The sequence below is a fragment of the Abramis brama genome (assembly GCF_963993115.1).
Source record: "Abramis brama genome assembly, chromosome: 17".
Lineage (NCBI taxonomy): Eukaryota > Metazoa > Chordata > Actinopteri > Cypriniformes > Leuciscidae > Abramis > Abramis brama.
Window position 1 is genome coordinate 12,693,056 of NC_139979.1, and position 17,403 is coordinate 12,710,458.

Sequence of the window (17,403 nt, forward strand, 5' to 3'; positions counted from 1 at the left end):
TTACAGTTACAATTAGCAGCAGGTATGATCTTCATGAAAAGCAATGAGCAACATTTTTTACAAATACACCTTTTGAATGGCACTAGGGATTAAAAAAACAAAACAGGTGCGTATCATTTTGGACAAGAGGGATCAAAAAACAGAAAGTGTTAAAAATGAATAATTCATATGTGCTCTTATGTTCTGAAGTTAAAATGTTCATGTTCACACATGTGTGAGCGCTACATGTTAGTTTAACTCAAAGGAAAGCCATTGCGCTACGTTGAGTCATACCCAGTTTTGAGGCACTGGATTTACAAAAGCTCTTTATTTCAAGTGTTTCGCCGTCCATTGTTAGTGATCAAAGCCATTCTAATTCAGATAATGTTGTTATAGCCACAGGTTCCTCCCCCTACTCTTGCTCCTGTTCAAAAGACTATCATGCCAAAGAGAGCTGGAGTAACTGCTTTTGATTTGAATGTGAAGTGTCATTCAGTTGCGCGACTGCCGAGCGATTTGCCATGGTGATAGGCTTGCGTTTGAGAACACCTGGCAAGGTGGCAAATTTATTCAAATCTATGTGAATTGTAATGCTCTCACCTGGAGCCAATGGGCCGTGATGTGTGTGTGTGTGTGTGTGTGTGTCTGCAAACACAAGTGTGTATGGAAATAATCAAGCCTCATTACTAAAAACAAGGGGGGTTAAATCAGAGCGAGATGCATAGAGAAGGTGCAATGGTGAAATTAAGCTAATAATATAAGGTCAGGTTTTGACCTTGAAAAGCAAGTTTCAAATAATGATAATGGATCACACTGACTTTAGTAGCCCTTTAGTAATCCAACCAGTTCAGTTATACAGCCACGCATGTTTAAAGACTTGTCGTGCATCAAATGTTTGAATTTTACATTATTAGGAAGGCTTGAGTGGGAACCGGAACATTTTAGCGGGTTTCAATTTTGATTGCTTCGATCCTGAAAATGGTTGCTGTTAAGTGAATGGGTCTCTAAAGGGAATGAGAGGATGAGATAAGAAAATTCACAGCATGGTCTGAAAATGGTTGCATTAAATGGCTGGTCCTCCTAGCATGGAAATGCTGAGAGCGATTTATGTTTTAACCTTGTACATGCAGCCATGTCAATGGCATTCAGCAACCATAAAGGTCTGTTATAGAAAATATCTAGAGTTATTATGTGGATGTCTGGATGGAATACATAGTTCTGATTGTTCAGTAATGGCAGTCAGATATTTCAGAATAATGCTGTCTGGAAATAGTGTTGCAGCAAGTAAGCTTATAAAAATCTGTTTCATGTGCATTTTATTTGTTAAGTATATGGCCATGTAATTAGCAGGAATGTTTATTTATTTATTTAGTTTAGTGTTATTCACCATCTCACTATACACTATCCCTTACTTAGATTACTTCAAATATGGATGTCTGGCTCTTTGTAAAAAAAAATCTTTTTTAAATTGAGGTTAACTACTGTTTAAAAAAAGACAGTTACTGAGTCATTATTAAAGTCATTATTTCCAACAATATTTTTATTGATTTTCCACAAAATACAAATCACAAATAAAATTTAAAAAGCTCAGAAAATATAAAGTTCAATTTTATCATGCTGTCATAATAGTTGGTGTAGAGCAGTTCTTATCACTTAAATCCTCAAACAACTTAAAGGGATACTCCACTTTAAAATGAAAATTCTGTCATCATTTACTCACCCTCATGTTGTTTCAAACCTGTATGAATTTCTTTCTTCTGCTGAACAGAAAGGAAGATATTTAGAAGAATGTCAGTAACCAGACAGTTTCTGGTCTCATTGACTTCCATAGTATATTTTTTTCCTACTATGGAAGTCAATGAGACCAGAAACTGTCTGGTTACTGACATTCTTCTAAATATCTTCCTTTCTGTTCAGCAGAAGAAATAAATTCATACAGGTTTGAAACAACACGAGGGTGAGTATATGATGACAGAATTTTCATTTTAAAGTGGAGTATCCCTTTAATGTTTGCAACCACAGGGTGCAGATAATTTACAAGTGGTTCCCATTGTAAAAAAAAAAGAAAGAGTGAATTATATAAGTAAGATATTCCAGTGGAATTAGCTCCATTAACACTTTTCCAGCCCTTCACAGAAGGGTTTTTATCAGTGGTCCACTTTAAAAGAATGTTTTTGGTGCTGCAGAGGTCATAATATTAAAGAGCCTTCTATCATTATTCATTTAAAATGACAGTACATTAACGTAGAAATTGGGCGCCTAATGCTTGATCAACATTGTGTCTCTGAGGGGTCTATAAAAGGAGCTTGGTTTGTTTTCCTCCTCCTCCTTCCCTGTGTGTGTATGGTCTTTGATCGACAGAGAGAGGATAATGTCATAGCAAGTCTTATTTATGACAGCTGATGGAAAGATAGCCGAATTTTTGTTGATGCTGTTGTCTTGTTCCTCTGTGGCTGTGAAGAGAGGGATTAAATGGACTGAGGTTTGTTTTTGGTTTTCCCTCGAGGATCCTCAAACTCTTCTCTTTCTCTCTCTCTCTCCCCGCTTCCCCTCCCCTCTGCCTTTCCTTCAAGGAATATGGCCAGATTCATTATTTAGCTGTGCTCTTTTTGACAGCTGGGTCGGAGGGAGAATAGGGCTTTGGCGTGCGAGTGTGTGTGTGTGTTTGCAGTGTGTATGGAACAGCAGGCTGGAACTGAGGCCTGACAGAAGACAGGAGGCCTGTCGGTGATGCCTGCAGGAGCTGACAGCTGATCACACTGTCAGTCAAGGGAGCCGTCCACGCTGGAGGCTAACAGACTCAACACCGTCAACCTTCTCTTTGTCGTTCAGGCCGTTCTTCCTGTCAATCCTTCCACAACCCCCTTTTTTTCTTTATAAATTATCCACTGCTTCTCTGTATCCTCTGAATCATCCAAGCTAAATGCATCCAACTTCTCCTCTCATCAAACCATCAGCCTCCTCCTCTAACTCGTTTTCTCATTGGCCATCAGATTTGGTCTTGTGTATTTGGGCCTGAATGAACTAGATCATTTTTTCACCATTTTTTAATTGTCATCAGTCCATTTGCAAATAAAAACTGGCACATTTTTTACTGTTTTTTTTTTTTTTATATACATTTTTTTCAATTCATGAAAATCAAGCTTATAAAAATCTCTATTTTATGTCTATGTGTATTTTAAGTAGCCATGTAATAAGAAGGATAATGTACAGTCAGATGCTGATTTTTATTCTTTTCTAATTTATTTCTTTATTTAAACTGACAGATTTTTGACAGTTTTCATTAGTCTAAAACTTTCAGGCAGACCTCAAAAATTGATAAGGCAATTATGAAAATCAGACATTCATAATGCACAAAAAGCGTCTTTTTCAGAGTAAAATAAAGCGGCAATTGGAGAGAAACCTGTTATTCAAAATCAATTGTCTTTTCTTATCTGCCATACAGCTCCAGTCCAAATGAGAGTTTGGCCTGTGATTGCCTGTGACGCTTCCAGAGACTCAGTGCTCTTTGTGGTGACAATGGGGCTTCAATTCACCCATGAGACAAACTGACTGGACAAGTCATTCATCGATGCAAATGCCAGCCAAGACGTGGTCGTATGCATCTGTTTCCCTCTGTGAGCCCACCGCTTGCATGATGGACAGCCAGCGGCACGTATTCTTTGGAGCCAAGCCTGCGCGGCGCCTTCTATCCACCAGAGAGGCCAGCAGGACAGGTCACGAGGGAATGTGGCCATTTACGATGAAATAAATGTCACAATCGCCACATTCTCAGTCAATTCTAACAGACAAATGTATTATTCAGAACATCAAAACAATGTCTTTCTTCTCAATGGCTTGTTACATGAGAGAGGGAGTGAGCAACAGAGTGATTGGCCAAAAATGATTTTAGACAATATAAAAGACACAAATATCTCCAGTATACTTCTCTGTTGTAAAGTAAAGTTTGAAGTTAAAGACACATCCGTGGCCTTTTCTGATCATTTTTTATAAACCCTATGGGGACAAAATGAAATGCGTCCTTTTTTTGGTCCCATGAGGAAAACAACTGAGTTTGTATAAAAATCATTATCTCTATGGAAAGTCCCCATAAAACATGAAAACACAACTTGTGTGTGCGTGATTCACGTCATCACTGTTTTTAGTAATATTTTAAGTTAATTATGACAAGCCAGACTAATCAAACCAACATTCTTTAGATTGATGGCAATTCCAGCTCAACTCATTAGGGTTCCCATAACTTTTTACAGTCATCATTATTCAAATGCCACATTAAATGATTTTGTTTCACACCATAGTATAATAATGAGAGAACTGAATGAGACCATTTATTACCAAATTACAATAACTTTCAATAATAAACAGAAATAAAAAAAAGCATTTAACAAAGATTAATAATAAATAGCCTGACAACCCAAATATACTGCATATACAGTTTTAACTAGATGTTTTTCCATTTACTGTCTAATTCTTTCTCAGAGAATGCTGTTAATTATTTCCCTTCCTGGTTTCATCTGCACCTTATGTGTTTATAATATGTCTCTTTCTGAGATTGAAATATACATTAGGCTACTATAAAATAGCTATAAAAAGGTATACCACACATTTGTTTAAAAAAAAAAAATCTGACAAACATGTTTTGTTGCAATACCAGTGTAATATTTTCTATTTGTATAGTCTATTTAATAAAGTAGCCTATATTTGTCTCTACGCGTTAAAATCGTGCCTCATGCCTGATCTATCAACTTCTCAGTCATAACTGTGGTTCTTCAAAATATAAAGTAGCGTAGTTATTCAAATCAGCCGAGCTGCAGAAAGGATTTCGTTAATTCAATAATGATGTGTGGTAGAACTCCACTTCCCACAATGCATTGTGCGGAGGTGAAGCGGATGTTTATATTCCGCGTGAACAGTGAAGAATGTGCGAGCAATGACAGCTGAAGTGAGAGATGGATCGAGAACGCAGAACACACTCAGCGCAACACTCCAACACACCATTGCATCGTCTGTAAGTTGCCATTGTTTTAAGTCTGTCAGTGCGGTGTGGCATGACAGCCTGCGTTATTGTTTAGCCGCTTCATAACCTACTGAACTAATAGCTCAGCTCGCTAACAGTTCCTCTTTTCGGATTACATTTTAAACAGTTCGATCATATAAAAAGCTACATATGGATAGAATTTAAAGTAACGACAGAGCTAGTAGCAATCAGTAAAAGCTTTCAGGCTAACATTAAAGGAATAGTTCACGGTTCGCCCCCAAAATGGAACATTTGTCATCCTCTCCTTTTGTGTTCAACAGAAGAAAGTCATAGGCTACAGGTTTAAAACAACGTGAAGGTGATTTAAGTAATGATTTTTTTTTTTGTTGTTTTTGTTTTGGTGTGTGAAAAATAAATACAGGTTTTTAGGTGAACTATCCCTTTAACTTGCTATATTTAGTGGTTTGTCATATTGTCTGGTTTTGAACATTTGAATACATGGTGTATATCGTTTGAATATTTTGCTGCAGACTATTTTCACTGTTTTGGCATTAAACAGCATGATGATAGTTTGCTGTTTTAGCTTAAACCTCCAGAATATATTGTGCATGTCACATTGTGATGGCTGTCAGAAGTCATTCTTTCATGTGAATCTCTCATCAGGAAGAACTTTGACAGGAACTTTCCTCTTTCCTCTTTTCCCCTTCAGGAAGTTATGCAATACAGTTTGAGATATATTTTATACATTATGACATGCTTTTTCTGATTAAATAAGTATTCTGAGCCACATGCAAAAACATTCAGAAAATAATTTTTACTAACTCGTTTTGTAGAAACAAGCCAAACAACATTTACAGAAACACACTTACAAACAGATGTACAAATGTAATTATAGTATTATTATGCTATTATAGTTTTTATTATTAATATGAGTTAGCTTTTTATTTTATTTTCAGTTTTCACTTGAATTTTAGTTCAGTTGTTTGTAAGGTTATGTTTTTATTTTTTTTTATATAGTACTATTTAGGTTACTTTTTTTTTTTTTTTCAGTTTTAGTTAAAACATTTTCATGCTTTCTTAAAATAATTAATTAATTAATTATTATTTTTTATTTTATTTTTTGAGGTATAAAATCATTTTTGGAAACTTCTATACATCCCAGAACATTTATTTTAGCATTAAAAAAAACATAGAAGATACTTAAGCCTCATTCATAGAACATGAGCAGAAATAATCTCTGTGTATATTGTTCATAAATCCATTCTTATGTAAATTCTCATTGCATGCAAAATTATTATTTTATTTTTTTACAAATAATACACAATTTGATTTAATGTGTGCGTCATGAATGAGGCCCTTGGAATTACAGATATCCTTTGACATTTCAAGGTTCTCACAATCTTGTGTGATTTTTGTTGTTTGTTTGTGTGTGTTTGTGTTTGTCTCTCTAACCCACAGGTCATGCATGCATCTTGGCCTATAGCCTGTGCTGTGTAAAGCCTATCACGCTACAGCGCAGGGAAGGGACGAGGGCTGTGCTTCCTGACTCAAACCCAGACCTGCTGCTCCATGTTTCCTATGCTAACCCTTCTGAGCATGTTTTACTATATCTGTCTGCGGCGGCGCTCCAGGAGCGGGACGAGGAGCGAGGCGTTGGGTAGCCGGCGGGCGGTGGAGCTGGGTCAGCGTTCGGCGCTGCCCGTCACCGTGGAGGTCGAGCAGTACGGCAAGGAGGTCCTGGACTTCAGCTCTCATTACGGTAGCGAGAACAGCATGTCCTATACCATGTGGAACCTGGCGGGAGTGCCTAACGTCTACCCCAGCTCAGGAGACTTCACCCAGACGGCCGTGTTCCGCACTTACGGAGGCTGGTGGGCGCAGTGCGTTAGCTCCGCTCTCCCGTTCCGGCGTACGCCGCCCAATTTTCATGGCCAGGACTTCCTGGAACTGGCCTTCGAGGAGCCTGTCTATCCCACAGCTGTGGAGGTGCTGGAGACCTACCACCCCGGGGCCATTGTCAAGATCCTAGCGTGCTCACTTAACCCTTTCTCCCAGAACCCGCCGGCTGACGTCAGGTAAAATGTTAGGTGTGAGCTAAAGTTCTGGACTTGTAATCAAAAGGTTGTAGGTTCTAATCCCACAAGGTGTGACCATAATAGCATTAACATACTGTAAGATGCTGTGGATAAAATGTCTACTAAATAATTACCTTCTAGGTAATAGCCTCAGAACCCTGCCTTAGCCTAAGAATTCATCTTTTATATATCATTCATCTTTTATTCATCATATATATATATAATATATAACATGTTACATGTAATACAAGCAACTAACACTAACCCTATTGTAAGAACTTGTTCAAATAAAGTATGACCAAAAGTGATAATATTTCTAAAATATAATATATAAAATGTTTCTAAAATAATGCCTTATTAATTGTATATTTACAAAAAAATAATGATTTGGTCAACCAAACATTCAAATGGTGACTAAATGTCAGATTTCAGTCATGCATCGATCACATCTTTCGTTATTGAACAACAATATCACAGATTGTTTTACAGAGCTGGATGCGGTTTGTGTTTTTTTTGCAGGTGGGAGGTTCTGTGGGCCGGCAAGCCCAACAAAGCTGTGACCCCTCAAGCTCGCCAGTTCTCCCCCAGCATCAGACAGATCAGTTTTGCCACCAATCTGCTGCGTCTGGAGGTGAACTGCTCTCTGTTGGAATACTACACAGAGCTGGACGCGGTGATACTGCGAGGCGTTCGAGAGAGACCCATTCTGGCCCTCTATAAGATCCCTGTCATCGACATCAATGATCTGAGCGACAGCGAAGAAGAGATCAGTGATGCAGGAGGCCTCTGCTGCAGGTCGGGTGGAGAGAACAGGCAAAACCTGGGAAACGGCTTCTTCGATAGGCTCCCTTATGAGGTTAGCATTGGAAAATTTCACATGATGCCTGTGAGATTTAGAAAGTTTAGGAATATGCAGTTTCATGCCATCAGCATGTTTAGTAAATAGTAGGCTAGTTAACAAAGACGGTTTTCAAGGACTGTGGATAACAACACAAGTTGGACCACAGAGTGTTGAAATCTTTTACGTACCAGACAGATATTGAAGAAAAATAGTTGGGATTCGGTCAAGTCCCGACTTGTGTGGTTGCAGTAGGTCTTCTGCAGTCATTTTCAGATAATTAGAGACCGTTTATTGTAATTTAAAAATACCTTTCCAATTCGTAAGCCCTCATTAACTGCACACAGCTCAGATCTCCTGTCCAAACCACTGTCACCCTCACAGTCTCGTCAAGGCAAACACGAATGTGCTTCAGAAACATAATCTGGCTATTATCTGCTAACTGATATCCATCTTCACACTCATACTATTGTTCAGTCTTCCCACCAGTGCACGTACCAAAAACATAATCAGAGCCTCCATAAGTGTCTTGAGAGTAATCTTAGTAGCTCTGTCTTTACAAGTGACACAACAAGAATATTTAGCATGCTGTGTTCTGGTCACTGTTTGTTTTTGTCACCGCAGTTAATCCAGCTGATCGTGAGTCACCTGCCGGTTCCGGACCTGTGCCGATTGGCTCAGACCTGCAAGCTCTTTCACAAGCACTGCTGTGACCCGCTGCAGTACATCCAGCTCAGCCTGCAGCCGTACTGGGCCCGGCTCACTGACGCCTCTCTGTGCCACCTGCAGAGCCGCTGCACCCTCCTGCAGAGACTAAACATGTCCTGGACGGGCAACCGCGGAGCCGTGACGGCTACTGGCTTCTGCAGGTAACGGCGAGAGTCTCTGATCCAGATATTTCAAATAGTTTGATCTACTAAATGTGCGTAATAGTCACTCCATCTCTGTTGTGTGTTTTTTTCTCAAGCTTTATGAAGGCCTGTGGGGTGAGTCTGGTGTGTTTGGAGCTGTCGTGCTGTCATTTCCTGACTGAAGCGTGTTTAGAGGTGATCGCCCAGACGTGTCCGTGCCTCCAGGAGCTCAATTTGGCTTCCTGTGACCGTCTGCAACCTCAGGCTTTCAATCACATCACCAAACTCGCTAATCTACGCAGGCTGGTGCTGTACCGCACTAAAGTTGAGGTGAGAGCAAGACTGAGAAAATTATAATGACTGATTTTCTCGCGAAAACCATCTGATATACACTGAATTGTAGCTTGAACAAAAGGAAATTATGAATTTAATGTATTTTTAATTTGTAATTTGATTAGAATTTTCAAAAATTTACATTCAATATTTAAAATTCAAAACACTCACCAAACTTTCGGTCAGTTCACTTTTGCATCCATTCCTTTTTCAACATAGCATTTAAATTATTTTTTTTTTTAAATCTCCATGAAATCAAAATGGATTAATCTTGAGTGCATGAGTGCGGGACAACCTGTCACTCACATGAGATCACAGCAAAAGCAAATGACAATGATCAAATTCCCGATGGACATAAGTCCCGTCCTACTATTTTTTTTGTTTGCAAAGCTGTTTCACTCAGATATCAGGGTTTTTCCTACATTGAAATTTTTTTGGCGGCCGCCAAAACGATTTTTTGTCCCGCCAAAGCCTTATTTGATCTGTAATTGGGTTTTGTGAGTGAAGCAGGCTACTGACGGAGTGACGGAGAGAACGATCACAGCACCGCGCGGATTCTTATATGCATCGCGATGCGGACGTGGACGATTCTGAATCGATTCACAAATATAAAAAAAAAAATCAAATCTCTAAAAAAACATAATATTGACGGAACGCAAAAGGCGGAACTCTAGCGGACGTGCAGTGCGCGTGCAGTCTGTGGCGCGCACATAACAGACTCGCGCACTTAACAGACGCATGATGCCTGAGCGCCAAATTCGAACGGCACCCTCTTCGTTAAAAGCTAGCGTATGGAAAATTGGCAATTTCATTGTTACCTATTTAGTATTTTTTGTATGAAAGCTGCTTTCAGTAGCCTATTTAGTTTTCACATCAATATACTGTAAACCGATCTGTTATACGAACGTTGTACTGCCCTGCAATATGTGCAATGCCAGTCACAAAAAGTTACATTTTGACTGCTCTCTGCAGATGTTCATTCACTTTTTTTGTATAAGCTGTTTTTGATTGTGGTATACAGCAAACATTTCAATTCATACCTCTTTATTATTTAGTTGTGAATAAGAGAGGCTTTGTATGTTACTAATTATTCAGAATATGCATAAGTCCACCAGCATTATATGAGAGCTGCTGGTACATCATTCTATATTTTTGAACGAAAACTGTTTGTGAATTTGCTACAGCAAAATGTTTTTTGTCTGAAGGATTATATTGCTCATTGGAAATAACCTGGTTGTTGGTTAGAAGTCTATTATTAAATGCTAGAGATTCAGAATATGCTGAAGTTTGTATTAATTTACTACAAGTACGCTGCTAGCACAGGCACACATTTATTTTCATGTTGGTTCTTTGCAATGTTCAAATCACTTCCATTTGTTTTATTAATAAAATTAATATAGGAAGATGGAAGTAAGTTCGTTATGGGTCATCATAAATACTTTGCTTTAAAAGTACCAAGTAAAAAAAAAAAAAAAAACACGTTAATAATCGATAATTGTTACCCTCTGAATCGTAATCGAATCGAATCGTGAGGTGCCTAGAGATTCCCACCCCTAATCTGAAATGAGAAAGTAAGTGTGCTTACCTAATTTAGCAAGAGTGTTTAGTAAAATTTAGCCTTAATAATCCACAGTATGTATAGGCCTATGACAATGTGTAGTAAATTACCTAAAAAAAAAAAAAAAATCACAAACTGTTTCTTTGTATTTATTTTAAATTTAACATTTATTTTCAATATTGGGCTTGCGGATCATGTGGGTACTAGGGTACTCTTTGCTGTGTGTGGATGACCATGTCGGTCAGCCACCACCGAAGACCAATTTTGACCCAGGAAAAACCCTGGATATATGTCACAATAGGGAAGACTATTGCAACTTCTGTTTCATGCCGACAAGATTCACTATCAGCAATCCAAAAACAATCTTGTTTGCAATTTTTACCTGCTAAAAACAAGTGAGCCAAGTCGATTTGAGAGTTATAATTTGTAGGAGAGGCCATTGTGAGGAGCAGCCAATCACAACAGTTTGTTTTCTTGCTGCAGTACAGCTCACATAAATACACAGAAAACAGAAAGCGTCCTCAGTTCCAGACAGATTTAGAACATTGTTTTTGTACCTCATTGTGTACTCTGTAATTTTTTTGTTGGCAAAATCTTGATTCTGTGATGTTTGCTGTATTTCCTGAATCACACGTTTGACTGTATTCATGATTAAAGCAATAGTTTTGGGTGGTAATAATGAAGGTTTTTAACATCAAAGCTGAAATTGTTAATTACTGACCCATGAAATTTTGTGTTCCCCCAAAAGTTGTCTGCTTTATCATGCACCACCTTTGTTTATTGTTTATACTGCATCATTAAAAAGGCAAGTTATCTTGGGAATTGAATAAGAAAACATGATTATGCCAGCCTGTTTTAAGCTGCTATAGTTACCTGTCCTTATGATTATACTGCATTATCACCTTTAGATCAGTGCTACATGCTGGTGCAGGCCCAAGCATGCTAGGGTCACCCCGTCCCTCCGTGTGGTTAACTGTGAATCAGCATTTGTAGGTTTATGCGTGCCTCTGCCAACAGGTATAATGTTTCTGTAGCTTTTTTGTAGTGATGGCGACTGCATGTAAACATACACAGGAACACACACTGTGCCTGTAGCAAACGCGCCTCTCTGTCATCATCGATGGAAATATACACAGAACATTTATCTACTAACTCACACAATACAGTCAATCTTCAGCTGTTTTGAGTTTAAATTAATGTGATTTTTTTTTTAAACCAAAAACAATAATGAAAACAATGGCTGTATTATCTTAGTGATGCTCGCATGACACTTCAGAATTTTTTTTTCTGTGAAACATCTTATCATTATATATTAGATGTGAGTGTCAGCCATGTGCACCAGACCGTGAGATCATTATTTTGACACATCTATTTGGAAGAATATTGAATTGCGGAGTTAAATTTGTTGTCATCTTTGATTTGTGATATCAAATATGCATTCTTTTGTCTCCTTTTTACTCCACTGCCATCTGAATATGAGGATATGTTATTCTCTCATTAGTGCTGTGTGTTAATTATCACTGTTTTCTCCACATGCAGCAATCAGCCTTGTTGAGCATCCTCACATTCTGCCCAGAGCTCAGGCACCTTAACCTGGGAAGCTGTGTAATGGTGAGTCTACTGGACAGATCAAATATCCAGATGGTGTACGTGACTGAATGATGTTCTGGTGCAACAGAGAGGCTTTTAAAAATAGTCATAGCATTATGAGAAGCATGTTTAACTGACATACTAGCCATACTATACAGTATACAAGATTAGGTTTAGTGTATCACAAATAATAATTACAATGAAAGTGGTGCATCAAAGGGACCTGTATGGTGCGCTATTTTTATTTTTAAGGAGGCATCCCTGCATGTTTATCTGAATATTATTGCCCACAACCCCTGCTACACAAGATTAGTTGCATCAGAGTGCAGTTTTATGATGTTATAGTATATCTCAGTACTGGCTGACTTCATATTTATTTCATTGACAGCCATCTCACGGTCACAAAGTGGCCGATCCTGCTTTTCATATTTGTTATGAAGTATGCAAATCGGTATTCACCCTCTGTTCCACTTCAGCCACAGGAACATTGGTTTGTCTGGTTGTGTGTTTTCACGCGCAGCTCATAGTATAGCTTAGAGACGCTCAGTTAATCAATGAGTGCTTCACTGTGGCTACATGGTGATTTCATCACAGATTGAGGACTATGATGTGGTGGCGAGCATGCTGAGCGCACGCTGCCGTTCTCTGCGCTCCCTCGACCTGTGGCGCTGCAGGAACCTGAGCGAGCGTGGACTGGCAGAGCTGGTTTCAGGCTGCAGGCTCCTGGAGGAGCTGGACCTGGGTTGGTGCTCCACGATTCAGAGCAGCACCGGCTGCTTCAAGCACTTGGCCCGCAGCTTGCCCCGCCTACGCAAGCTCTTCCTCACCGCCAACCGCACCGTGTGTGACTCCGACCTGGAGGAGCTGGCCGCTAACTGCAGCGCTCTGGAGCACCTTGATATTCTGGGTGAGATGAGTGTATTTTTGTTTAAAATGTTCTGTTTTGAAGAATATATTTTTAAAAATATTTCAGTGTTCTTGTGGTCGTAAGATGAAGTATTTTAAAATGTAATAATCCTAGTCGGAAATTGGACATGAACGTCCTCTCCAGTCGTATTTACAAAACTATCGTCTTGATCATTTTGATTCCCGATTTGGGCGGGCCATAAACTTTTAACGTGGCAGAGAGGAGAAGGATTGCAGCTGTGACTGGTATTCTTTATTAGTTTATTTCAACTATTTGTTTAAGACACTTGTCTTGTCATTAGAGAAGTGCATATTTACATATATGCTTAACCATTTGAAACATATTGAATGTTTTATACACTGTGAAAATAGCATGTATTTAATTGAAATTTCAGAATTGTCAGCAAGCTGACTATATAGATAGGGCAGTTATATGGTTGCTAACTAAATTTTCTTCCAAATTAAATATCTTCAATACATTTAGGCTTTGATAAGATTTCCCCAAGAAACAGGCAAGAATAAACCTGGTGTCCTCCTTGATCCCTATTCTTTCCGACAACAAAGCACTTGAACGTGACGCGCTTGTAATCACGACTCCAGAAGTGGGAATTAGGAAATTTCCGATAACGCATGAAGGCAGCATTATTCCTGTGATGGCAAAGCTGAATTTTAAGCGGCTATTACTCCAGTCACATTATCTTTCAGAAATCATTCTAACATTTCCTATTATTATCAGTGTTGATAACAGTTGTGCTGCTTAATCTCATTGTGAAAATGTGATACATTTTTTTCAGGATTCATTGAATAGAAAAAGAGCATTTGTTTGAAATAAAACTCTTTTGAAACATTGCAAATGTCTTTACTGTCACTTTTGATCAATTGAATGTATCCTTTCTGAATTGCTTTCTAATAAATGACGACACAGCAATCAGGTGATCTATCCCTTTAACTGTTTTCTCAGGCACACGGATGGTGAGCCCTGCTTCTCTGCGGAAATTACTGCAGGGTTGTCCTCGGCTAAAGCTGTTGGACGTGTCCTTCTGCTCGCAGATCGACTCTCGCTTCGCCCAGGAGCTCAGTGGCCTTTTCCCGAACGTGTCCATCAAGAAGAGTTTCACTCAGTGAAACTCGATGGGCCCTCCTGAGCAGAAGCAGCTTCATGGGACGGACTTTAAGACCCTTGGGAGAAGGGTGGTGCATTCTGGTGCTGTGGACTTTCTGCCTTGAACTGCACAGAGCTGTGAACTGCCGCTCGGAAGATGTTATGGATGTTTCACACTCTCTCGGCTTGAATGGTCTCACTATGTATTGAATCTCACACACTTCAGCAGACCTCAGTTTTTGATCTTAATCTCAGGGTTTTATTTTTGTCTTCAGAGAGAGACGTTTGTAGAATGCTGTACTACAGTCGAAGGGTTTTGTTTTAAACATACTTATTCAAGTGTATCAGTACCAATGTTTTATTTGCATTGTTAAATGTTGTCAAATCGCTGTTGAATATTGTGAAATAGTAACATGGTGTACTATGATTATTTATTAATTGATTGATTGATTATAAATTCAGGGCCACATTGACTTGAATCGTGGGCACAGAAATCCTTTTGTGGCAATACCTAGTTTGTGTGACACTTTGCCCATATTTTGAGTCAATCCTGTTATGCACTTGTATGCACACTATAGGGCAAATACCAAAACATAAGCTTTTCTCTATTGCAAAACTTGACGTTTTCTTTTACACAGGCGCATGCTAAACGTTAGATGACATATCCTTGTGCCTTAGGTTTAAAGAGAGAAGTGCTTTGTATATTTGCTGGTCGTCTGTATTGTGCTATGCTAAATTGCGATTTGCCAAAAACACCCTAAACCAAAGGGTTTTTCTTTTCTTTTTTAAATACACTTTCATTTTGAAAAACACAGATGGCAATGTGCTGTGTTTTCTTTAGAGGTGTACAATTATTCAAGTCAAAACAAGGATAAGGAGAAATTGTTTAGTGCTTTTGGTAAAAGTTTAAGTGCCATATATATTTTTTTTAATTGTTCTTTCAATTTGACTTACCTGTTCTTCACTAGCACCCTGTAAGCAAACTCTAAAGTTAATTTGAAGCAACTGAACATTATATAGATTGTATTTGTGTTAAATTATACAGTAGCTGCAGTGAATTAATGTTGTCATTTAGGATATTGTATTAAATTTGTGCTGTTTGGAAGAAGCAGGCTTTTAGCATTATTTCAGAGTGACTGAGAGTGACACTCATGAGGTCTTGGTTCAATAAAGTGAGGCTTAATATTTTGTGTTCTTTTTTTCCGTTTGAAAATACTATGCGCCGTCTTTTCTATGATTATAAAATCATTGATCTTATTAATAGTGCTAAATCTTCTCACAGATTATGTTTGGCATGCGGTTGGTCTATACTATTTCCACCAGTTAGATTCAATAGTTTGGTCAAACTGAAAGTCAGAAACGTCCTTAGTTAATCCCTCTGAGTTTAAGGGCGTATTAATATTGCATCTGGCAGTGACAGTCTCATTGGACTAACAGTGATGTAATGAATTGTTTATGTCTGCTTTAATGATGGACTGAGGAGCTCTAATGTGCCCTGAGGACCTGGAGGGATGCAGTTAATTAGATGAAACGATTTCTTGATTTCTATACAACTATTGCTAGTCAGTACACGCAGAAAACTGTCATTACACCCCTGTAAATAGATCAACAGTACAACGCATAACAACACTGTCAGCCTCTGCCTTTGGACCCTGTAATTTAGAAGCGGCAATGCACTCCTGTTACAATGGTTTTAGCATCAATATGCATTTGAAATGTTCTCTGTTTCATCATTTAGTAACAAAAACCAGTTTGAGGAATCTTATTAACACCTCACTTGTGCATGCTTGATTCCTGACATTGTTTTAGTAAACAATTTTGAATAAACGAAACCTTGAAAATGTTGTGCATGCTTTTGCAGTTTTAACCTTATTATTTTTAGAACATGAACATAAAATAATTAATTTGCTAATATAAAACCCATATAATACCCATCATAGGTTTGGTTTACATTTTATAAAGCACTTTTCAAAGTCTAATCAAGTTTTAAAGAGGTTTTGTTAAAAATGCAACATTTATAGGCCTTCAAGTTTTTTAATAGGCCTATGTGAACGCTAATCTGGTGGACAATTTCAAGTGTTGCCTAACACCTCAGCAAAACTAGTTTCGAAAATTATTCAAATATTTTGGTATTTTTCAACCAAAGTTTGTTGGGGGGGAAAAACAGGAACAGCTATGATTCATTATAAGCCATGGTGTGTGTGTGTGTGTGTGTAACGTAAATATGCAAATGAACATGACTGCCTACTGAAGTCAGAGAGCATCGAAGAAAACCCCGGAGTGTTGAGCTACAATCGCCATGTGCTGCTGTTGTTACGTTTAATCAATGTTGCTTTAGGTGTCCTAGAAAAAATCTCACTAGGTGGCACTAGAGGATAAGGATAAGATCTTACACAATAACGAGTTTAATACACTCAATTCTAGACTTAAAATGTTTTCTCAAATATGGGGAAAAATGTATCACTTTTAAACTTTTTTAAAAAACTAGTCTAGCTGTAAATTGTCTATATTATGGAAGAATGTCTCGACTTTGTTGAATATTCTCTGAATTGTAAAGAGATTGAAATTTGCACGGTTCACTTCCAGGCAAAGCACCACGGAAGACTCATAAGAGCAGCCCAATTCACTATCATTGGTCATTACAAAGACGGCGTAATGTCTCACATTGGATCCGTAAAATAACGTATTTTTATGCCCTATTATTACCAAAATTATTCTAAAAGTAACTGCATTCTTTGCAACAAGAATAGCAAAAATACGCAAAATAGCCTACATGAGAAACAAGGCCTAATGCCATATGGGAATGATACATCGAGGTCCACGGTTTGTGCCACAGAATTAGTGACACTTTCAAAATAGTAGGCTACCTAGGCTACTTCATCCATAACTGTTCTAGTTACAAAATATACCAAATTGAAGGGTTCAGTTTTTCTAAACAATGGTCGAACATTTTTATAGGCTAGCTACTGCCTTTACCACAAAAATCAGCGTGTTTTATTAAACACAAGAATACAGACCTTAGCAGTGTCAGTCCTCAATATCTCAGAATGTAGCTATATCGGCCTATTTTTTCCCCCTTTCAGGAAAATAAACAAAACTTCTCGGTTTGCATTTGTTGTGGCTTACACATTTCACGCTTTCAATTTCACTTGAGATTGACTTGACATTTCAACCCATTTGAAAACGCAAGACT

General features: G+C 38.3%; 1 protein-coding gene across 2 annotated transcripts; it reads left to right on the forward strand.

Moving 5' to 3' along the window:
• Positions 1-2,082: 2,082 nt before the first annotated feature.
• On the forward strand, positions 2,083-15,395 carry fbxl4 (F-box and leucine-rich repeat protein 4). 2 transcript variants are annotated; one of them, XM_084088407.1, is made up of 8 exons: positions 2,083-4,987; positions 6,416-7,032; positions 7,552-7,888; positions 8,495-8,739; positions 8,838-9,051; positions 12,152-12,223; positions 12,797-13,109; positions 14,070-15,395. In XM_084088407.1, the coding sequence occupies exons 2-8, from the start codon at positions 6,527-6,529 to the stop codon at positions 14,231-14,233; spliced, it is 1,851 nt and encodes a 616-aa protein (XP_083944533.1). In that variant the 5' UTR covers positions 2,083-4,987; positions 6,416-6,526; the 3' UTR covers positions 14,234-15,395. The 2 variants fall into 2 exon arrangements, with proteins under 2 accessions (XP_083944533.1, XP_083944532.1); XM_084088406.1 differs by having other exon boundaries at positions 2,084-4,978.
• The last annotated feature ends 2,008 nt before the right edge of the window (positions 15,396-17,403 follow it).

Excerpts from the sequence above, each read along its gene's own strand:
- fbxl4 (XM_084088407.1), top strand. The coding sequence starts at position 6,527 with ATGTTTCCTATGCTAACCCTTCTGAGCATGTTTTACTATATCTGTCTG. Across the intron at positions 8,740-8,837 it reads ACGGCTACTGGCTTCTGCAG|CTTTATGAAGGCCTGTGGGG; the intron begins GTAACGGCGAGA and ends TTTTTTCTCAAG. Across the intron at positions 9,052-12,151 it reads TGTACCGCACTAAAGTTGAG|CAATCAGCCTTGTTGAGCAT; the intron begins GTGAGAGCAAGA and ends CTCCACATGCAG.